The sequence below is a fragment of the Engraulis encrasicolus genome, chromosome 10 (genome assembly GCF_034702125.1).
Source record: "Engraulis encrasicolus isolate BLACKSEA-1 chromosome 10, IST_EnEncr_1.0, whole genome shotgun sequence".
NCBI lineage: Eukaryota > Metazoa > Chordata > Actinopteri > Clupeiformes > Engraulidae > Engraulis > Engraulis encrasicolus.
The window spans coordinates 10725342-10749341 of NC_085866.1; the positions used below are offsets into that span (position 1 = coordinate 10725342).

The following is a 24000-nucleotide window of genomic DNA, read 5'->3' on the forward strand; positions in this document are numbered from 1 at the left end:
TCATCATCATCATCATCATCATCATCATCATCATCATCATCATCATCAATATCAGTATCAGCATCCATTTCATCAGTATCATCACCATCATAACCGTCATCAAAGTCACAAAGCTGAAGGATCATCTTGTTGAAAGTCCAATTTTACGGAAGGAAAAGATATGTGAATGATATGTTTTTTTTATCAGAGTGAGTGAGTGAGTGTGTGTGTGTGTGTGTGTGTGTGTGTGTGTGTGTGTGTGTGTGTGTGTGTGTGTGTGTGTGTGTGTGTGTGTGTGTGTGTGTGTGTGTGTGTGTGTGTGTGTGTGCGTGCGTGTGTGCGTGCGTGTGCGCAGGCGTGTGTGTGTGTGTGTGTGTATGGTTCTGTGAGAAGCAGAAACCCAGATAACAGCTAATTTGCCATAACAATCTGGCACAGCCCTGCTGGGAGGAGCGTGACCGTAGCTATCTGGGCGCGTTGTTGGTGAGGGGTGGCTCCATTGCGGCCCTCTCACAGTTCAGTGTCAGCCACAGGCGTCTTCGCTGTGGAGTGGCCGTTGGTTGCGGCGGGGGCCTGGGTCTTCACTCCGTCAGCAGGTGCCTCGCCGCCGCTGCCATTGATGGCAGGCTTCTCCTGGGGCTCGGGGGGGTTGAGGGGGGCCACGGACACCAGCGTGTTACCCTGGTTCTCCTCGTCCACGGGGTACGAGTCTTCAGCCTGCAGACAAAAGGCAGTTGGGTTAGCGTTAGCGACCACATCATACATGTTGCTATAGCTGACGACGCCCAATCAGTTTCACAAATGGGGAAAATGATCATTGTATTACATGTTCTCTGAATGTTCTATTACTGTAAGCGATCAATGTTCTGTTGCTCCAGTGTTTGCTTCATTTGATTATTCTGGGTTGTTTTTGTGTGTTTTTTTGTGCAATAATGTGTCCCTGTGTTTATGTTTGTGCTTAGTGAAAGTGAAAAAGTGAAAGCCCAACTGGGAAACTCCAACTCCCATTGTCATTGTGACACAGCACTCCACAGCACACAAGTGTTCTCTGCACACTGCACACAACGAAATTGCGTTTTGCCTCTCCCGTGCAAGGGGGCAGCCCCCAATGGAGAGGATGGAAAGGGAAGCAGTGCGGCAGGAGGGTATCATGCTCAGGTTACCTCAGTCATGGAGGAAAATGTGGAGGAGAGTACTGGTTAATTGCTACCCCCAACGACCTGGCGGGTTGGGAGTCGAACCGGCAACCTTCGGTCTACAAGTCTGATGCTCTAACCGCTTACCCATGACTGCCCTTGTACTAGGTGTCCAGGGGTAGTATGTTTCTAGTCCTGCGTTCCTCCAGCCCTCCTAGTTCTTGTCCTGTGCTCTGAGTGTTCAGTTGCTTTGTGTCTGTGAAAGCATTTGGATGTTGTACTTGTACGCATCTGTGTACACGTGGCTGCTTTACTAATAATTTATGTGGATGTGTCTGGTTGTTTGTGCTTTCATGCCTTTGTGTATTTCCTTGGCTGTTGCTGATGTTTTGCGTCTGTTTGCTGCTGATGTCTCCTGGCTAGCCTCTGGGAGGAGGCCTGATGGGAAGAGAACGCTGAGCGCCGCCGCAGCAGCAGCAGCAGCAGCAGCAGCAGCAGCAGCGAGGATTTGGTTGGTCTCTCTGTATGACGTCAAGAGGGCCGGGCTAACAAACAGCTGCTTCTATTTGGCACGCACTGCACCGCACTGCACTGAGGAATCTGACTACTTATGTCCTTGTGTGTGTGTTTGTGTGCATGTGCGTGTGTGTGTGTATGTGTGTGTGTGTGTGTGTGTGTGTGTGTGTGTGTGTGTGTGTGTGTGTGTGTGTGTGTGTGTGTGTGTGTGTGTGTGTGTGCGTGTATGTGTGTGTGCGTGTGTGTGCATGCGTGTGAGAGAGAGACAGAGAGAAAGAGAGAGAGAGAGAGACAGAGAGACAGAGAGAGACAGAGAGAGCATGTGTGCATGGGAGGGAGTGAGTGAGTGAGTGAGTGGCTGGCTGGCTGTACATATGTGCGGGCGGCCAAGGACAAAATGAAGGGCTCGCGCGAGTCCTCCCTCTGAGAGGCTGCCAGTCTCTGCCTATTCATTATCCAGAGACACAGTGCTGTTCCTTCCCAAAACAAACGAGCTGGCTTTATTTGAAGCAAGCGGAGATGTGTTTTGGAGTGAGGTGTATGATTGGAGGCATTTAGATGTGCTTAGTACCAGGGATGCTGACAGGGGTGGGGACAAAGGGGTCACTAGTCCCAGGCCCAGGGAAACATTGGGGCCCCAGAAATGGATCCTCAGTACATTGTTTGTATCAGATTTCGGGCCCTTTCAGTTGACTTTTTCCCGGGCCCAGGCACAGCTGTCAGCGGCCATGCTTAGGACCTCAGACGGTAGCCTGACAGTGCCCACCCAGACATTTGGAAAAACTTTGTGGAGCAGAGACAGAAATAGGGGAGAATTGTCTGTCCGTTTTGTCTTTCTTTCTGCCTAGAAGATTGGTAGTCTAAAACGATGCTTGTTGTGATACGTGTACACAAAAGGATAAAGACCACTTGTACCACGCGGATAAGAACCCTGCTGTTTATTCCATTCTTGTGGAAGCTCAATGCAAAAGTCAATTTTCAAAATCTATCGTGTTGCCTGGATGAACTTTTGTACTGAATTGTTTACAAAAAAACAAATTCAATTCAGATGATGAAGCGAGCATGCTAAAATGATGGGATTCTCATCATGATGAGTCACTACATAATAAGGGGTGTTTTGCTGCGACAAAAACATGTGCGTACAGTCACTTCAATTTTTTGTCTCCAATCTGGCTGCGCTATTGGCCACAGACAGTCACAAACAAAAGCATACAAAGTCCACCGTCCTCTCCCAAACATCTCCTCCACCCTTCATTTCCAGTGTTGCCAGATTGGGTGGTTACCCACCCAATTAGGTTACTTGGATTGGCCGTGTGCGGGCCATTTGCCTTTTTTCCGCCCGTTTTGGGCTCATAGAAGTCTGTCGATGCAATTTGTTGAAATTGGGCGGAATTTAGCGCATTTTGGCGGTTTTTGAGAAGCTTTTTGGCGGGATTTAATCAGACATATCTGGCAACATTGTTAATTTCTCACCACCAGCCTCACTGGCTCAGCCCATTCCACTCACCAGTCTCATGCCCTTGCCGTTGCCGCGCCGACGGTTCAGCCAGACGTATCCTCCGATGAGAGCGGCCGCCAGCAGGAGACCCGTGACCAAGATGGCCACCAGCACGTTGGAGCCCTGCTGTGCCACCGGCTCTGTCTTCAGTACACCCAGCTGCACAGAGGAAAGATTCAGATTCAGATTCAGATTCAGATTCAGATAACTTTATTAGTCCTATCAGAAGGGCAATTCAGTTTGCGGTCCCAGGCTCTATCAGTCAATGAATAAATAGTATAAATAAAAAGATTAGAAAATGAAATACAAAACCTAAAGGAAACAAAACACAATAAATAAATAAGAAAACAAAAGACATACACATTTTAATACATGCATTCAAACACCCTGTCTTGTCAGTGATGAGCAGCCCTCAGCAAATTAAATGGTCAGTAATGAACTCTATCCCTACAACCTTGTTTCATAATCTAATGGTTGTGAAAGAGCGGGGAGAGAGGGGGTAAGAATAAGTCAAAGGCACAGCTATACATGTATTTACACAGCTATACATGTCTTATGAAGTAAGTCCTCTTACTTGTCCAGCACTTTTGACAGCTACATATGTTGTATTTTAAAGTGCTTTATAAATAAAATAGACTTAATTGGCTTATGCTGTTACACACACTAATCCAGTAGGCTCCACATATCAGAGATTGCGGGGGAAAAAAACACCATCTAGCGTTTGCTTTTTTAGTTTTTTTTCCCCAGGGGACAACTCCTGTTGGCCTGCGGTAGACTGTGAAAGAGAGGGCAATACAGTAAACGGGACAAGTCCCCAAACTGTATCTGGTGCCGTAGTTGCCATCCTTTGAAGTGGTAACTGCACAGCACAATGCTATCATCTGTCCCTAACACAAAGCAATGCTCCCCAAAAGCTGTGAGTAAGAGGAGAATAAAATTGTATGAATCAACATCTGCCCAGAAACAGAAAAAAATATATTGTGTTTGCAAAGACAAGGAAACAATAATTATCAAGACATTTTTTCCAAGCGTGTCAGCTTTCAAAAGCCTGTGTTTTGGTAAACAGTCACCACAAACATGGACCACAAGCCGAGACAATAAATGGATCCCATCAAAGACATGTTGGCATAAATATTTATTGCTATTGCTTGTGGTAGTTGAAAAAAGAAGGATAAAGAGGGTACAATGTGTGTGTGTGTGTGTGTGTGTGTGTGTGTGTGTGTGTGTGTGTGTGTGTGTGTGTGTGTGTGTGTGTGTGTGTGTGTGTGTGTGTGTGTGCGCGCGTGTGTGTGTGACCATGTTGTTTGTTGTTGTCTGAGTGTGTGCACACAAAATTATGTGTACTCATCCACTCATCGTGCATGCATGCCTGCGCGGCTGGGCGTGTTAGTATGTGCACATTTTTTGGGTGGACCCTCATAGTCTGAGTAAGATCCCTGCCCTGCCTCTCACAACTCTCTCTCTCTCTCTCTCTCTCTCTCTCTCTCTCTCTCTCTCTCTCTCTCTCTCTCTCCCCCTCTCCTAAGCCGGAGATGACTTCCAGCTGAAGGAGGAACAGGGAGGGGTACGAAGCGGAGGCAGCCAAGGGGACAGAAAAGAAAAAGTGGGAGGAAGGATGCAGCAATGCAAGGGGAAGAGGAGAAGAAGAAGACCCAGATAGCAGATATTTTGGCTTTGTTTTGGCAGATATCTGCAATTTATGGCTTCCTTTTGGCAAGCCATAAGCTTTTGGCAAAATTTTGGCATGGTTATGGTTGACCTGGGCGCCAGTGAATTGGGGCGTTCCTCTGGAAAGCAAAAAAACAAAGATTTGGCTAAAATATGGGTTGTTTATGGCTTCCCACAACACATTAAAACGCGCGGACTGTGAATGAATGAGTTATGGCCAGGTTATGGCATGTGTCAGGTTAATCTGAACCTCGGGTGGAGAGCGGGACAGCAACGTTCTACATTGGTGCGCTTACGGCAACCCAAAAGACTGCCAAAATCAACTGTCAAGAGAAACTCGTGCTTGCCTCACTTCAGTTTCCCCAGCGCCAGTGTGTGTCAGACTTCAGTTTATGCAGGTAAGTGCAGTTGACACGTTTTTATATTAAATACAACCGCCGATGACTTAAGAGATGAGGCATTTTGTGTTATCGGTTTTCATGTTGATTTCATAGGTCTGACCGTCGGTTTCCGTGTTATGCGCTGAAACCATACTCTCAATGGCTGAAACTTAGATCCCCTTTTAACAGGAGCTAAAACACAAACGTCTGTGACACACAACTGTGACATTTAATCTTAGTTGCTACCCTCATACTCAGTAACGGTTGATTAAGTGTTGTTCTGTGGTTGAAATTCACTTTCAGATATCAATGCCAAGGGAATTTCAATCAAAGAACAACAACACTAGCAATCCCAGCTAACTGCCCAACGACAGCTAGCAAAAGCCGGGAGCTAGCTAACTCAGGCATGGAGCATCTTCTACCTATGTCACGGAAAGTGTTGGACTCACTGTAATTCTAGCCTACTACTGAAGCAATCGAGTGAATCTGCTTTTTTCTACATTGTCTTTTCAGATGTGCTGCTGCTGAAGTCACCCGGTGGAGGAACTTGTTTTTTGACAGGCATACTACAGGTTGGTTCCACAATTTATTAACCTCTCTCTCTGGTCTAATCTTCGTTCGTTGTGAAAGTCTTTGCTTTTAATGTAACTGCTTTTAAGTATACGTCTGTATTGGGTAATGCAATGGTCGGTTTGTGTTTAAGCGCTGGCTATTTAACATGATCAGTTGTTAAGGCAGTGTGTATTGTTCAGCTATCAACAACAGGGGGTAAACCGTATACAGAAATGTGGCCCATGTAGGCCTATGTAATCTTGAGTAGCTTACTAGAGGTGTCAAAGGTAAAAGTAGAAGTGAATTCATGGTGAAATGTAAACAAACGCCTGCCCCCAGACCAGGATCTCTGAAAAGACTAAGGGGGAAAAAACACCTCAGATATGCCTACTGACAAGTCCAGGGTAGTGGGAGCATTACTAATTGTCAGAAAGCTTTAACAATGGCACATGATAGTGACCAGTCTGTTTCACCAGTTATTCTACTGTAGGCACACCCAATGAGATAGATAGCCTACTGCTTTGTTGTTATTGAAAAACCTAAAAGCTAGGTTAAAAAAAAACCTCCAATTTGACCAGTACTCTGATCAGTGGGCTATATACTCAAGTGCAAGTTATATGTTTTGGCAGGGTTTTGTTTGATTGAGTATTGTTTTTTTTCCTATTCTTTTTCTCCCTTTTACTTTTGACAATTTAGTAGATGGTTGTACAATCTACTGTAGCCTACTACTCATGTCATTTAAAATGTATAAAATATGAAATAACATCTACATTCTCTTTTCAGATGCTGTGCTGCGAACGGACACTGCAGTCACCTGTGGGAGGGGTCAATCAAATCGGATCTCAAAAACAGGTACCAAATTTTAATAACAACCCTCCCCCCTCTCCCGTCTATTACTCTATTAATCAAGTGCATTTGTGCCGCCACTTGGCCAGGACACCCTTGTTAAAAGAGATTTTTAATCTCAACAGGTTTATTTTCCTGGTTAAATAAAGGTTAATAAAAGAAGAAAAAAAATGTAATGCCACTGTTTTCAAAGTTACTTTTGCATGTAGTAATTCAATTTGGTTTATCTTTTTATTCTTTCCCAGATGTCGCGAATCTGATCTGATCTACCTACCTCTATGTGGCAATAGAGTACCTGCTTTTACTGGCCAGGGGACCAAGATGAAAACAAGAGGCCTGTACCCAGACATACAAGCACCCATCAAGTAACCCAGTCCTCCACCACCTGCCGTGCAGCTATACCCATCCATCAAATCCAGCCACTTGCCCACCCTAACCAGTCACAGCATTTGGAGGCAATAAAGTGTAATGAAATGTATTTAATTGTCTTGTTTTATTTTTCTAGATGCATAAATATTCCAGTTTCATTGTTGAAAATCACGCATTTATTAAATGTGCGATTTTCAACAATAAAACAGGAATATTTAGTGATCCCAAATGTAGCCATAATGGGGCCAAATGTCACTTATTTGTCTTATAAGTTTCTCTGTAAACCGGTATCTACATTTTAACGTTTACATTGAAACTTATAAGACAAATAAGTGACGCAATCCATTTGGCCCCATTATGGCTACATTTGGGATCAATTATAGGTACATTATGGCAGTATTTAGGGTCATTTATGGCTGTTCTGGGAGAGTTATGGGTACATTATGGCTGAATTATGGGTACATTATGGCAGTATTTAGGCTCATTTATGGCAGTTCTGGGACAGTTATGGGTACTTTATGGCTGCATTTTGGCTGAAGGGTGGGGTCTGGAATTCCTTTTGGGGCCTTTAAGGCTGTACGTGGAAATCCCAAATAGGTTTTGGGTGAACTTTGGTCAATTTATGGCTGGGTTTGGTTGGTTTTGGCATGCCAAATTTGGGCCACTTTTGGCCCGGGGACTCAAACCGAAGCCAGCCAAAAGGCCAAGACACAATTTGGCCCAAAACTCTGCCAAAAACATTTTGCTATCTGGGGAGGAGGAGGAAGAAGAAGAAGAAGAAGAAGAAGAAGAAGAAGAAGAAGAAGAAGAAGAAGAAGAAGAAGAAGAAGAAGAAGAAGAAGAAGAAGAAGAAGAAGAAGAAGAAGAAAGAAGAAGGGAAGCTAAGACTGAGAAAATGCTTAAGTAAAGGGGAGGAAATCCACTGTTTACAATCACTTGTACACTGCATCGTGATAACACATATGATTCTATTCTTCTAGAGGAGAGTGATAGAGAGGGTGGGGTAAAAAGACAAAGAGAAGGTTGAAAGAGGGAGAGAGAGAGAGAGAGAGAGAGAGAGAGAGAGAGAGAAGAGAAGAGAAGAGAAGAGAAGAGAAGAGAAGAGAAGAGAAGAGAAGAGAAGAGAAGAAAAGACAAAAACGAGAGAGAGAGAGAGAGAGAGGGAAAGACAGAGGGATGTATTTGCAGGGATGTGTGAGTGGAGGCTGACGTGAGTGGCAGTGCCCTGGGGCCATAGGAGGGTGCTGTGCTGTGCTGGCCGTCCCTTGGGGAGCTAAGAGATTCCTCACCCTGGTGGCTATGCACAGTCCGCTAGCAACTGCAAATTTAAAATCCACATTTTGACACAGAGCACACACACACACACCCTTGAACACCCATACATGCACATACAGGGAAGCAGACAGTGGGGGACAGAGGGGTCAGCTGTCCCAGGCCCAGGGAGAAGGGGGGCCCCAAAAGTGGGTCCTCATCACATTGTGTGTATTGGATATGCCCTGTGCACACATTCACACATGCACATACGCGCACATGAACGCATGCGCACACATACACACACGCACATGTAGACTTTGGGACAAACAATTCAATACAGTTGCGAGATATAATCATACCTTTTCCTTCAGTTCTCCCTCGCTGAGACTCTGCATGACTTCATTCTTGTTCTCTGATGGAAGACAAGCACAACACAAATTACATCAACAACACGTGCATTTTACTGTACTATACATCTCATCTCACCATACTCATGAACGGCATGGCGTTTTCCATGTGCGTTACGCCCATTTGTGGGGGAAAAACAGCCCATGCAAGTCTATTGGTGATGTTGGAGTTTAATAAACGAAAGATGCGGACCTGTAGACTAGCGTTGTTCCCGCGCAACATGCCGAAAACGTGTTGTTGTGTTGCCGGCTGTTCAAATAATATAGCCAAAAAGTTGTGGCTGAATCATGGACTGTGTTCATTTAAGCAAGCCGATGTAGCATGTAAGTTGATGAGACATTCGGTTTGTTTTCACCCATAAAGGGGCGTAACGCACATTTATCAGCAAAGTACCCGGATGGCCGTTCATGCCTATAGCATGAAAGTGTTTTAGGTGAACATGTTTTTTTTTGTCCGTACCATCAACAGTCAGTCCAGCCAGTGTCAACACCTCTCCGTCCTGGACGATGGATATTTTGCAGATTGTCTTGTCTTTGCAGATCTGCTCCTCCACAGCTGCCTTGACGGTTTCCTGTAATGATAAAAGATCAGCATAGAATGAGAATTTAAGGTACTCAGGAGCTGATCTGGGTGCATTTCTCGAAACCATAGTTGCTAACTATATCAGCTACTTTGTTGTTTACAATGAAATTTCCCATTGGCAACTATCGAAGTTGCTAACTGGCTAACAACTACACTTTCGAGAAATGCACTCCTGGTCAAGTCTCGCACTGAATCCAATCACAAGGGGACAACATTTTTTTTAAAAATACATATTTTTCAGGAGGCAACATTTCTTATCTTTTTTTTTCTTCCAAAGACCCTTTTAGCTGTTGAATGTGAGTTCAGCACAAACTACCAGGTCAAGAGGTTAAAGATGGTCCAAATCCTACTCGAGAAGAAGGTGGACCCTTAATCCAGGTTAAAAGCTCGTGGCCCGCGTTGCGGATTTGAACAACAAATGATCGGCATCTGTATTCTCGAATTACTTGCGAGGGGAACAGCCACGGGGAAGCGCGATAGCAGATTGCAAGCTCCTATTTGTTGACACTGAGGCCTAAGCTGAAGGCATTTCCGTGAAAGCTGATCTGATGGTAAAGCCTCTGGTCACTTAGTGGACGTTGAGGGGTGCAGAGGTGACTTTGAGGGGGCCCACCCCACCCCGCCCTGCCCCTGGCTTTGCATCTGGTTCTGTTTGACTTGCACTTTTCTGCACTGGTGGTAGAGGCCACTAAACACAAGTCAAATATGATACCTGGATGATACTTTTGCTTTTCTCCCTCTCCTCTCTTTTTGTCCACATTTCTGTCATTCACTTTAGTATTTTTGCTTTTTTTAGGAAAAATACATTGTGTAGGCTATTGTCTATATGCGTGTAAGCACGTTTGCATCCATTTCTGTACAAATGGATGAATAGTATTGCATGTGAAAAAGGGCTGCACCTTTAGCAGATACAGTTCTGTATGTTTGACTACATGTGAAGAGTTCAGATGCAAAACCCTTTTCAGAAAATCATCTTAATTCCTTTTTATTTAATACAAAGCTATCAAAATGGCATTTTATGTAATATAACTATTTGTATGTACACGTATTATCAAGTACATCAATGTAAACCAAACCAACAACGGGGTTTTCTAAAAATATAGAAGTGCAGGTCTTCAGAAATGGAGTTAGGGGGTTTTGCATCTGAACTCTTCATGTGCATTTTCATTTCATACATGCTGGTCCATCATCGACGGATAACAGAGCAGCGTCGGAGTACAAAAGAACAGCGCGCTCCACCCAATCTCTCTCCACATTGTCTGAAAGTATGAAATCACTTCAATTGCACAACGTGCCTCGCAGAGAGTAATGCGATCCAGACGGCACTCTGGCCTCTTCAGCTAGGGAACACACTCACTCACGCATACACATGTGCACACACATGTGCACACACACACACACACACACACACACACACACACACACACACACAGACAGACACACACACACACACACACACACACACAGACAGAGAGAGAGAGAAGAAAGAGGAGAAGAGAAGAAAGAGGAGAAGAGAAGAGAAGAGAAGAGAAGAGAAGAGAAGAGAAGAGAAGAGAAGAGAAGAGAAGAGAAGAGAAGAGAAGAAAAGACAAGACAAGAGAAGAGAAGAGGAGAGAACAGAAAAGAAGAGAAGAGAAGAGAAGAGAAGAGAAGAGAAGAGAAGAGAAGAGAAGAGAAGAGAAGAGAAGAGAAGAGAAGAGAAGAGAATGCCGTCTCTTTAATCCAAGTAGACATCTGGCCCCGCCTGCCCATCTCTCGCCCCTCTTGCAGGCAAGGCAAGGCAGGGGCGCCGCGGAGGCCTTAAGGCAACACCGCTGACCCGTGAAACCCCCTCCCTCCCTCCCTCCCTCCTTCCTCCTTCTCTCTCACTCTCCCACCTCCTCTCTCCCTCCCCCCACCCTCTCCCTTGTTCTACTCTTCTCGCCCCCTTACTCCACACTCTCTTGTTCACTCCCTTCAGTTCCGCGCTGTCTTGATCGCTGTCCTGTCTCAATATCGTAGTGGTGGTGGATTCCTGCTGTTGCTCTGCCTACTGGGAGCAATGGATTTTAGATTAATTGCAACTGTTAAAGGGGTATGCCACTATTTTGGGGCTTAATACAGTTGAAATCGTTGGCTGGGGTTTATAAAGGTGGTAAAGTGTCTTATTTTTCATGTTAAGCGTTGTCTTGCTTTAAGACAAGTTAAAAGAGGGAATATGTCGCTAAGCTAGTGAAAGTCAATGTAACCGTGTAGCATTGTAGTAAAATAGTGGCATACCCCTTTAAGGCGATCTACGACTGCATTTGAAGGACATACAGCACACACACACACACACACACGTGTGTGCTCACATGCACGCACCCACACATTCACACATATACGCCCGTATGCACGCACACACTTCCTCTCTGACTACTGAACTCACAGAGGTGTTCTTTGCACGATGAAAACAAAGCCGTTAGCTGTTTGTGAGAGTGATCTAATCCTCGTGTTAAGTCACCCCTTGTCTGCAGTGATCTGAGGCCATAAAACAACACACAGTTGTTTGTGATAGATTTCCAACTGCTCGAGTGTGACAGATGTTTGTTTTCTATATTGCTATCAGGCCCCATTGACACGACGCTGACTGCGCGGCCCCTCAGCCCTCAGACTAGGCCCAGACTGTTCTCGTGGGAATATTTTTTGGGGGGTCTGTTATTTGGCCACCACATTCCAAGACTTTTCTCAATGAGAGATTTTCCACTCTGGCTGGAGGTTTATGGGAAAGGAAACCCAGACGTCGCGTTTAAGTTGGTGCTGCTACTATAACCCTGCATTTCACACAGCCTTGCTCTCTCTTTCCCTCTCTCTCTCTTTCTCTCTCTCTCTTTTGTTTTCCCCGTCTCTTTCATTCCATTTGCTTCAGGGAGGTTGTCTTGGGCCAAAATCTGTTCAGGCGCGCCCCATGCTCTTGCCTCATGCGCTGGGTCCCCAAGTAGCCCTTAGTCAATCACATAACCAGATTGTGAATTTCACCTCATCATGTCATTCCTAATGGGAATCCCAGCCCGCATGTCGTGTTCACCAGAAAAGTCCACTTATCGTGTTCGGCTTGTACGCTACTTTTCATACTAGACTTTTTAGGTCCTTTATTCTTTTCTTTTTTTCCGCAAAACTGTGTAAATGCAAACTACAACGTCGTAGCCTCTTACTGCAGCAGGGGTCGCCGGCGGGCCTATTCACTATTTGCTGAAAATACTCAACTACTTCATAACAACATTGCTATGACAGTGCCAAGAGCCTTCAGTAACAGATTAAGACATTGCGATTACAATTTTGGGGGCAGTAAGGTTATAACATAGGTGTTGCGCCAAGGGGTTAAAGCAGCAGAGATGTGCACCTTTAAAACACAAAGTGGAGACGGATAATTAATCCCACATGCACAGCCCCCTCACACATATGGTCCCAGTCCATACGCTGCAACTAAAACCAATGTGTAACTTAACTTAACCAACCAATAGCACATTTTTTTCCTGTAGCACTTCCTCTCTTTTGGTGACCCTTGACCTTTTAAACCCCCGAAACGGACATGCCAGTGTCTTTGTGGGGAGGATTGTGTTCCGATGGCTATGGAGTGAGTGACGGACAGGTTGCGAAGGCGCTGCACTCCGCGTCCTCTGCGCTGGCAACTCCTCGCAGGATAATTGATCTCCACCAACTGTCAAAAGAAACGATGCTTCCTCTCTGTCCAAGGTGCACCGGGGCTGATAAGGAAGCCCTGGACAGGGCACGGACAGGCCACCAACGCTTCCCCTTCCATAGGGCATGGGAGCTCCGTCACCACCAAAGCATGTTTATCTTTTGCATAGGAAACACCAACCATACGCGCCACTCCGATTCCACTGTGTGGTATTTATGTGTGGCCATGCGACACGAGATAAAAGCTTTGACACCCTGTGATCTATGAAGCAGCAGTTCCTGGAATGGCATTTTTTTTATGTTACAGCCTGCACTTCTACTGTAAAAATGAGTCACATAAAGGAACAGCAGAGTTTGAGCTGTTAAAAGGTAGCTATCTGACCTTTATTTATTTAGAAATCCATAGGCATTAGAAAGCAATAGTATTAGCATGTTTCATTACCAGTAAACACATTTTTAACCAATGCGCATTACGACATTTGATAACCCTGATGTATGGAAAAGTAGAAGTGTACTATGTAAATAATCAAAACAATCATGATGTTCAATTTTAGACTTCAATAGCCATCAAAATAACCAAAATGATGCTGCTTCGTGGAAATTTTAGCCTGATTGTCATTGACTTTCAAATCGCTTCGAGGCTTGGTCTGACCAAGAGCATAACAATTAACATTTCCCAAACGGTACGGTAGACCCACCTCCCTTAGTTTGCTAATGATTGTTTGCTTCCTGACAAAGTGGGAGGAGTTCCCGTTTTTTTCCCGGGAGCTCAGAATCGTGTTTGTATTGTTCTTGGCCTGACTAGAGGCAACGCTGAAGGTGTTGCGTCACTAGGAGGGCACAGCCTGGCTATGGGAATTTAGCTTCTCAAATCAGGAATTCTGGTACTCACGCAGTCAGGCGCCGATGCCAACTCCACCTTCAGGATGGGATCTGCATGCTGGCTCACACACTTGACGGATATCTGCATGAGACAATCAAGATCACATGGTCATTCGTATGTATTTGAGCATTAAGTCTATTGGATGAAGACACAGTATAGGTAACACTTTATTTTAGTGTTACATCTATTAGCACTAATACATACAATGTGATTGTACAAGTAATGTGTAAAGCTACAAAGCAAAATCAAACATCTGTTAGGCATGTATTCGCAAATGTCTTGCTCATGCACAATAAGGGATTTATTACCAATTTAACCTTATAAGGACCTAGGCCATAGCTATTGCTTAGTTACTTATGCAGGCATTAACATTGTGTGCGTTAGCACTAATAGATGTAACGCTAAAATAAAGTGTTACCATGTAGTATAAGACAGTATAAGCTGTAGTTGTTACCAAAATGGCATTGACCAACCATTCAATCAAAACTGTTATACCACCATTATAAAAACATTTACATTACAATATGAAACAATATGATTCTCACCGGCTCAGGGTCTTCTGTCTTCTCCTCCACCACAACTGGTGCATCTGTGACGATAAGATCTGGGAAGATCATGTTGATTTGGCTGTTGACAATAAATTCGCGGTTGTCCGGTGTGGCTGCTGGTGCCTCCTGGGTGGCCTGGTCTGCGTCCCCTGCGGGAGCGGCGGTAGCACCGGTGTCAGCACCGGCATCGGGAGCGGCGTCTGGCGCGGCTGTTGCGTCCGTGTCTGCTGGTTGGTCGACGGCTCCAGTAGAGTCAGGGGCAGCCGTGGCCGACGTGTCAGCAGCGTCACCGGCGTCACCAGCTGTGCCATAGGAAGGTGGGAAAGGGGGGATGGGGGGAGAGCAGGTTATTATTGAAATGAGAATTGCGATTATTTGTGCAATCTCGCTATCGGCTCAGCGTGGTTAGATTGTATCTCAATCGGTTCTGTGCAACAACAGCAAAGCCAGATATATACAACCATCACCATTTGTTCTGGTTGCTTATAGTGTAACTACAAAGAATTACTGTATTCCAATCAGGGCTTGACACTGGCACCTGCCAACCGGCCAAATGCTTGTAAAACAACTAGCTGTGGCTAGTAACAATTTCAGTGTCACTAGCCAAATGTCTCATCTATGTTACCCCTTCTGTATCAATTGTTTGTATTTAAGTTGAAGAAAAAAACTCTGTTACTCTGTTTCTATTTGTTTGATTTATTTCCATGTACAGTAGAAAGCCATGCACTCATCTTCTTGCTTTAACAACTCATCTTCTGAAGTTAGATGTACAGTGTCATGAAAGAATATATATGTCAAATTTGTGGCTAGTAGAATAGCTGAATGGCTAGTGACTCGGGAAAAACACTAGTCACCGTGGCCGGTGAGTGAAAAAGTTCATTTCAAGCCCTGATTCCAATGTATTGTATATATGTCAACAGCTGGTTTCAATAATGAGGTAGCTGTGTCCAATGCTTGTCTACACATGACACTATATCAACAGCTAACATTCCCTAAGGAATCACCACTCAGTCTATTCTGGTGAACACCAAGCTCTGATGCTCGTTGACATTCGTCACACAAACAACTGAAAGAGAGAGAGAGAGAGAGAGAGAGAGAGAGAGAGAGAGAGAGAGAGAGAGAGAGAGAGAGAAAGAGAGAGAGAGTCCTTACCTGGGAGGTCTGTAGGTGGGGAGATTTCAATCGGAGTCTGGGGGTCACTGTCGGGCGCGTCGGTGACAACGTCATCCCCCCTTGCAGGCGCATCAGTTGCTGCAGGGTCATCATCCTGACAAAGCACACCTGGAACAGCAACAAGGCATACACATTTACTATACTGGGAAGCAGGGGTCTAAATGAACACCTCTCATCTGCAGCCAAAATGGCTAGTAAGACATAGATCTTATAACAAGCTGAACAAACACACACTCACTAATAGGCCAAAGTGGCTAGTTACAGTTAGTTGGTCTTGAAATTGGCCAAAATGAAATTTGTCCTGCACTTGGCTGGTTGGCTGGTGTTAATTTAGAACACTGCTGGGAATACATGATAGACCCCTTAATGGAATACAACTTCCTGTTGAGAAGTTGTGTAATAATTACTGTATAGTGATGGGAATATGGATTCATTAGCAGTGTTGCCAGATTGGGCTACTTTGGATAAGCGTCTGCGGGTAAAAATCGGGAAAATTGGCCGTTTGGGGTTTTTTCCAGCCGTTTTGGGCCCATAGAAGTCAATGTAGGCCTAATTTGTTGAATTTGGACGGAATTTAGCGCATTTTGGGTGTTTTTCAGAAGCTTTTGGGCGGGATTTGGTCAGACACATCTGGCAACACTGTTCATTAGCCTACTAGTTACAGTAGAACACACATTCCAATTTAGGCCTACCTTGTTTTGCCTGTCTAGTTCAAGCCGGTGATCATTCAACCAGCCAATTACCTGGCTGAATTGGGCAGGTAAAACCAAGCCATTTGGAACATGTGGCCCTGCATTGTAACTAAGGAATCCATTTTGCCCATCGCTGTATGGAATTATGTGTAAAGGCGTACTTATCTTACAAAGGCTGGAATGAAACTTTTAACTTAGATATCCAGATCATGATCACATCAAAAACTGAATGTAGCCTGAATCGTTGTTGAGAACAGTACTGTTCTTTGCAGAGTATTGTTTAATGCTTTTGTGAGTTCATAGCAAAACTCTCCTGTTGGCACTCTCCATCAACCTTGGTGCATGGTGGCTGTGGTGAAACGACTTGTCCCTTTAGCTTAGCTCAGCTGCCTTGGGAAGAAGAATCTCTCTCTGGAGAAATACCGTGGGCCAATTAAAGCCCCCGTGCTATGCTGCAGCAGGCTGCCTTGTGGGTGGCGTGGGTTAAGGGTCAAACAGAGACAGCCTGCCCCCTTTCTGCCTCCCAACCGCTCACCTCGCCACAGCATGCCTTAATTTGGGACTGTTTGCTCAGGCAAGCCAGGGGCAATTAACTTGATCGGTCAGGTAACACTCTCTACAATAGCAGATACGCACTAAACAATAGGGTCTATGACCTCCCATTAACCTTAGTCACAATGGCTTCCCCAGCGGGCGACATCTACTTCCTAAATAAAGAAACATTCATTTTTTGTTTTACTTCTGTGTAATTAAATTACCTCACAGAAACCTGACTGTATGGCAGACAGAGTGCTTAAGAGTGCCACAGCTAATTTGTTTTGGTTGTTCAGTAAAAGTTGTAGTATTCCATTAACTACATGGTCTGTAAAATCTATCTCTTCAAGATCAGGAAAGACTATCCATTGTTGCAGTATAAGCAAGCATTACAAAACATTTCTCCCTAGCACTCTTTGTATTTGTCTGCTTAAATGGTTATGCAGTCAGCCTTCACACTTCTCTTCATGTTAACACCACAATTCCCACCCACCAAAGCGACAGCAAACCGTCAGATTAAGCGGCCTGAAACCACCTGCTGGCTGGGCTGCTCCCCCCATGCTAGGCCCGAGCAGCTGCGTGCGGTGTGCGTGTGTGTGTGTGTGTGCTCAGGGAAGCCAAGTGTGAGTCAGAACTGCCCGTCGTTCGCACCCACACTCAACAATTCAGCCGTCAGGGAGGTCCGAAGAGTCAACGCCACACCAGAGATGAGATGCCTTGGAGAGCTCAGACTGGACCGCTGGTCTCTCTCTCTCTCTCTCTCTCTCTCTCTCTCTCTCTCTCTCTATTTCTCTCTCTCTCTCTCTCTCTCTTGCCGCTGTCCTGCCTCTCTCACCTCACCTACCAGACACAGCCAGTAACACAGAGAGGAGATGGGCTAAAGCTCTCTCTCTCTCTCTCTCTCTCTCTCTCTCTCTCTCTCTCTCTGTCTCTCAAATGACCCATCCACTGTTATGCCACCACACACACAGATGGAGAAACCAACCCTATTCACAAGTACGCCACTGCTACGCCCTGACAGAGTTTTAGTCTCAGACAAAGGAAGAAACAACAAACACCAGTATTACAGTAATGTCCAACTGAAGTATTGAATGTATTATCAGGAAGCCATGGTATTATCATTGTATTACTGCATAACCCTTTGTCTTCACTTAGGCCTACTTAGAGGAATGGCGCTGCGCTCTGGTCAGTGAAATATTTTGACCATTTAAAATGATTTCTGTGAGGCGTGCCAAGCCGGTACGGTAAGTCATACCTTACAGCTTAATTGGTCTGACTGACTGGGTATAAAAGGGGTTTAGAACCCCATGCTTGATCTTCCTGGCCAGGGCACAGAAAATGTTTTCAATAACATAAGAAAAAATATTTATTGGTGCAACAAAGCCTGAGCTGGTCCAAAAACACACAGGTCTCAGTGGGCTACGAATCACACTCATTCGAACAATCAATGGTAAGTCATGAACTCATAAACAACCAAGTCAACTGCTCCAATCCACAGGTCTCTCACTGAAATACTCCTCCTCCACACACGTGTACACACACACGCACATGCACACGCATACACACACACACACACAAACACACGCATGCACACACGTGCGCACACACACACATAGACAAACGTAATGGTTGTCCCACTTCCCCGTTATGACTAAGCCGCCCCCCTAACTAGTGTGGTCAAAGTAGTCATCATTCATCGTGTGGGAGGGAGGCTGGAGGCATGCTGGTGGTGACAGCTCCCGACCGGGCTGCGGTCAGGGTTGCCAGATGAGGCTGACGATTTCCAGCCCAAAAAATGCTCAAAACCCACCTAGAAGCACAAAATCTTTTTCTTTTTATGCTAAATGCCATTTTTACCCGCACACGGCCATCCTAAGCAGCCCAATTGGGCGGGAAAACAGCCCAATCTGGCAACACTGGCTGCAGTCTCCTCACTTATTGCTGCAGAGCCGACTGATGCATGATCCTTGTCTGGCAAAATGTCATGGACCCTGGAGAGCAGCAGGTCACTTTCCATGTTTTTACAGTAGTGGCTCTCTTTGATTAAGGGATGTGAGAATTAGGTTCAAATTAGCACGATTACCACAGGTTTTATGTCACGCTAGATGCCGACCACAATCGGCATGTATTTGAAAAATATGTTATGAACACACAATAGAAGTTTACTGGCATACAGTTTGCAAACTGGATTTTGAGGCCAACACTCTTGGAGTCTTGTGAGACTGTAACGTGTAGCCTGCTGCTACTCTCGTTCTTTCAAACATAAAATCCTCCCTAACCTGCACACACACGCATGCACAGAGGAAAGCACCGTTTTTGCCTCGGCCCTGTCTGACGTAGTTTTGGAGGATGGACACTTTAGACATGCGATTAGTTCATTTTTACAGCCTCCGTTGCCATAGCAAACGGGGTTACTATAGCAGATGTTTGAGGCCCCCACTCCGTGACTTTGGCGTGTGGATGTAGTCGTGCTGACACTGGGCCAGTGAATGCAGCGGGTTTGGGGGCGGGGTGGGGTGGGTGGCTATGGAGGTCGGTGGGTCTGTTATCATGGCTTCACGTATGCAATGTGTGTGTGTGTGTGTGTGTGTGTGTGTGTGTGTGTGTGTGTGTGTGTGTGTGTGTGTGTGTGTGTGTGTGTGTGTGTGTGTGTGTGCGCGTGCGTGCGTGCGCGTGTGTGTGTGTGCGCATGTGTGTGCGTGTGTGTGTGTGTGTGTGTGTGTGTGTGTGTGTGTGTGTGTGTGTGTGTGTGTGTGTGTGTCGGAGTGGACTGAACTCATGCCAAGGCCCACATTTGGTTTCGCTTCAGTCCCAGGCCTGACATCCTCCCCGCTCTGCTTCTCATGTAGTACAAATACATACGTATTCACTTGCGCAGGCACACACACACGCACACGCACACGACATGCAAACGCACACAGGCTTGTCTCCTGAAAGTATATCCTTAATGTTTGATTCTTAGCCACTCTGCTTTAACTAGAACATCAGACACTGAGGGATATGTATTTTTTGCAATGCCTTTTCCAGTATGAAGTGTACTGAATACAGAAAGAAGTCATACACAAATGGACCTTAGCCTCTTTAGCAGGAGAGCTAGTTTTTCCTTCTTTTGTCCACTTTACAGCACCAAAACAGTATAGGGATTTAGGAGTCGGTACTACTACCCTTTAAATTATTTCGGTAACACTTTATTTTAGTGATACATCTATTATTAGCACTAATATATACAATGTGCCTGTGTAAGTAACTTGTAAGGCATGTACAAAGCAAAATCAAACATTTGTTAGACATGTATTCGCAAATGTCTTGTTCATGTATTATGAGGGATTTATTACCAATTTAACCGTAGTAAGTACCTAGTAGGCCTTAATGTTTTCTTAGTGCATGCCTTACAAATGACTTGATGCAAGCATTAACATTGTATGTATTAGTGCTTATAGATGTGTCCCTAAAATAAAGTGTTACCATTATTTCAAGTGCAAAGAGACCCTAGGAACTCCCTGAACCAACTCATCCCACTCCCATCTGCACCCCCCCCCCCCCCCCCACCCCCCTGTCCTTCAGGTTACTCCGTCCGTCCCCAAAGCGGAGTTCCAAAATTCCAGGCCCCTGACACATGACGTCATCGCGGCCGCGGAACAGATTAGCGTATTGTTCTCCTAAACACTCTGTTATGGACAAGCATGAAATGTGGCGACCAGACTCTCTCTCTCTCTCTCTCTCTCTCCCTCCGAGTGAGTGAGCTGATGTAGGCTGTTTGTTTTTCTAGACGCTGTCACAGCATGTGGTACCACGCTACTCTGGCAGCCATGGGAAATGGAGGGGTGGATGGAAGATAGGAAGTGGGGCCTACACATTGGCAAAGGGGGTGGGGTGTGAGCCAGTGCTGTTGGAATGTGACAGCGTCTGCATGCCCAGATGACACCACCAATGATACGAAGGTTGGACTCGGCACAGTTTGGGCCCGGGCGCGGTCGGCTATCGTGTTGCACTCGTGGCTCAGAAGCAGACAAGGCTGCGCAGAAAGAAGCCTGACAAAAACCACGTTGCCTGTTCTCAGGCCTTCAGGAAAGCACAAGGGGAATCAAGCATGGCAGATACCATCAGACGCCGGTTTGGCACCTTCATGTTTGCAGCACCCAATGCTTTCCTGGGAATAGAATGACTGTTGTAGAAACAGCCCACACAGACACCCCATATCCCTTGCTCCAATGGGGATCCAGTGCCAACCCAACAGTAATTCGTTTCTTTAGGGATTAGGCTGAGTTCCACTTCCTGGGCCCGTGCCGACCACAAACCCCCCATTAGCAGACAACTGTTTACAACATATTGGTGGCTGTGAGTCTGAAGACCAGGAGGATGTGGGCGGTAAGCGCACCAGACCACACCACCACAAGCACACACCACAACACACCACACCACAGCACCACAAACACACCACGCCACCACAAACACACCACACCACACCGCACCACACCACCACAAACACACCACACTGCACCGCACCACAGCACCACAAACACACCACACTGCACCGCACCACACCACCACAAACACACCACACTGCACCACCGCACCACACCACCACAAGCATACCACACAACACACATCATCACACCACGCCACGCCACGCCACCACAAGCATACCACACAACACACATCATCACACCACGCCAAAGCACACCACACTACACCACAGCATCACACCACACCACGCCACTCTACACCCCAACCTTGCTACTGGAGTGAGGTGTCAGCGTTTGCAGTCCGATATCTCTCTGGCAATCCAGTCCCATCTTGATAAGACGAGGCCAAAGCGCCGCTAGGACCGCAGCCGCTACGGCTTACTGGGATTAACAGCACTCCACAGAGCGTGGTCTCCGCAGGGGCGTACGTGTTTCATGCGGGTGGTGCTAGTGTCTCGTTTCCTAACACCCCAACCCAACCCAACCCGACTCACTCCCCCCTTGTGCGGTCTGTGCTCTTCCTTCCTTCCTTCCTTCCTTCCTTCTATCGCCTGACAAAGTGGACCTGACACCCACACACACACAGCGTCCCGGTTACATGGCGCTAGCTATTCAGACATGCCTGGTTGCCACCTTTCAGCAATGAAAATAAGGGACACCTGCATTTTTTAGATGTAATTTCCTGCATTTTAAGCAAATTGTGGCCCATTTCAGCTATTCATGAAAATGAGGAACTTTAAGGAAAAATGAGGAAAAAGTAAGGGACTTAACTTCTAAATAAGGGACGATTCTGTATTTCAAGGGACAGGTGGCAACCCTAGACATGCTGCTACACCGACATTGGTGTCTATTGTCTGAATACCGGCGCGAGATAGATATGCCATTTCTGTGGTTTGTGCCACGTTGCTCAGCTTATATCAGTTTAGGGAGAGTGCATACAATTACCCTAACCCTAACCCTAACCCAAACCCGAACCCTGACCCTAAACCTACGGTATGTTGAATGTCAAAATAGCAGTATGTCAGAATAGTGGTTGCCTCCCCCATCGGCCCCAGTAAGGCAAATCGCCTCTTTCCACTTTCTCACACAGCTCACTGGTTGGATCTGACAAAACTCCTACGGCAAAGACCAGGGAGAAGGGAAATGTCTGTGCAATGCATACATAGTAAAGTCGAGCACAAGGAAACTACTATTTCAGACACTCTGTATTATTTGCTATAATGGCATATTTACAATAAGCACTTCTTGAGTCTTCCACTTTCCACTTTTCTTCACAGTCCAGTGAGAGGGAGTGGAGAGGGCCCTGGCTGGAGCTGGAACCAGTGCTGCCAGATGTGTCTGATCTTTTCTCCCCAAAAATGCTCAAAACTCACCTGGAAGCACTAAATCCCTCCTCATTTGAACAAAACTAGTTTCTATAGCTAAAAAAATCTGCAGGAAAAAGCCCATTTGTGCCTTTTTTTACGTGTTACATGGTGATCCTAAGCAGCCCAATTAGGTGGGAAACTGCACAATCTGGCAACACTGGATGGGACTAGGCAAACTAAAACAAACAGGACCAGTGGAGCGAAGGCCAAGCTACAGAGCAAGGGATGACGAGAGGTTTACAGTCTGCCCTTGTAATTACCCTCTGTGTTACGGTGCTTGGGGAGAAGAAGAAAAAAAGAAAGACAAAACACATTAGACTCTGGCCTCACAAGTAGGGAGGGGTTTTCTCTGTCTCCTGTGTGTGCTCTCCCTCTCTCTCTCTCTCTCTCTCTCTCTCTCTCTCTCTCTCTCTCTCTCTCTCTCTCTCTCTCTCTCTCTCTGTCTGTCTGTCTCCAACTCCTGACAGATGGGAATCTCCTTGGGGAGGATTTCTTCATCCTTCTCTTCATCATCATCTGCGTATTTCTCTCCAGCCCTCATGACGTCAGCGGGTGATTTAGGCTAGACCCCTAAACCTTACGCGAGGCCTCATGAGCGCTCCACCCAAGCCGCTGAGGGATCACCTTGGCTATCGTCACCTGCCAGAGCTCCCCATCCCACTGCACCCCAACCCCAATCCCAACACGCACGCATGCACACACGCACGCACGCACACACACACACACACACACACACACACACACACACACACACACACACACACACACACACACACACACACACACACACACACACACACACACACACACACACACACACACACACACACCTCCCTTCCTTCCTTCTCCCCCTTCTCTACTTCTATGTGTCTATATGACTCTCGGACTTACCCCTTGTTTTTTCTGGTATGATAGCCGCTCAGCCACCCACACCCACACCCCACACCCCACACCTCCTTCCTACCTTCACTCCCAGATTCCAAGTAATGACATTTTGTGTTGTATGAAATTCCTCCCACGGACCCCAAACCCCTTGGGTGTGCCAGAGCTGTGGAATGTTTGGAGGGGTGGAATACCTTTGCCGCGAGCGAGCCTGATGAGTTCGCTAACCCCTCGCTAACCCCCGGCCCAGCCGTCCCTGCTGCCGACCCCACCCCAGTTTAAAGACAGCTGTTTCGCTTTGTGTGAGGTTTGGGGTCTGGTAATGTGATTTCTGAGCCAGGGTATCGGTTTCCTGTCACCGGACGAAGACAAACTTCAACACAAACGTCGATAACGAAAAGTGTCTCCATCGCCTTTGCCACGGCCTGTTTTTTGGAACTGGAGTTCATTAGCATTCCAGCCGCATGGAAAATCCAAAACACATTTTCCACTGTGGAAGTCATAGCACTCAAAGAACCTATACACTACCGGAGGCGAGCAATGATAATATTATTCATCTTCCCGAGTGAGATGGTTAACTCTATTAATCGGCCCAAGGTTGACAGTT

The 24000-nt window shown here is 46.1% G+C and overlaps 1 protein-coding gene across 1 annotated transcript in view; it reads right to left on the minus strand.

Moving 5' to 3' along the window:
• The window catches only part of LOC134456608 (hematopoietic progenitor cell antigen CD34-like), a 35760-nt gene that overhangs the window by 410 nt on the left and 11350 nt on the right, over positions 1-24000 (minus strand). Inside the window, exons 2-8 of the mRNA XM_063208023.1 lie at positions 15432-15560; positions 14277-14581; positions 13741-13812; positions 9066-9177; positions 8558-8610; positions 3139-3288; positions 1-696 (exon numbers count right to left, since the gene is read on the minus strand). The exon at positions 1-696 is cut by the window's left edge and continues 410 nt beyond it. Coding sequence (XP_063064093.1) covers positions 490-696; positions 3139-3288; positions 8558-8610; positions 9066-9177; positions 13741-13812; positions 14277-14581; positions 15432-15560 — 1028 coding nt within the window. The 3' untranslated portion in view covers positions 1-489. The remainder of the gene's footprint in view (positions 697-3138; positions 3289-8557; positions 8611-9065; positions 9178-13740; positions 13813-14276; positions 14582-15431; positions 15561-24000) is intronic.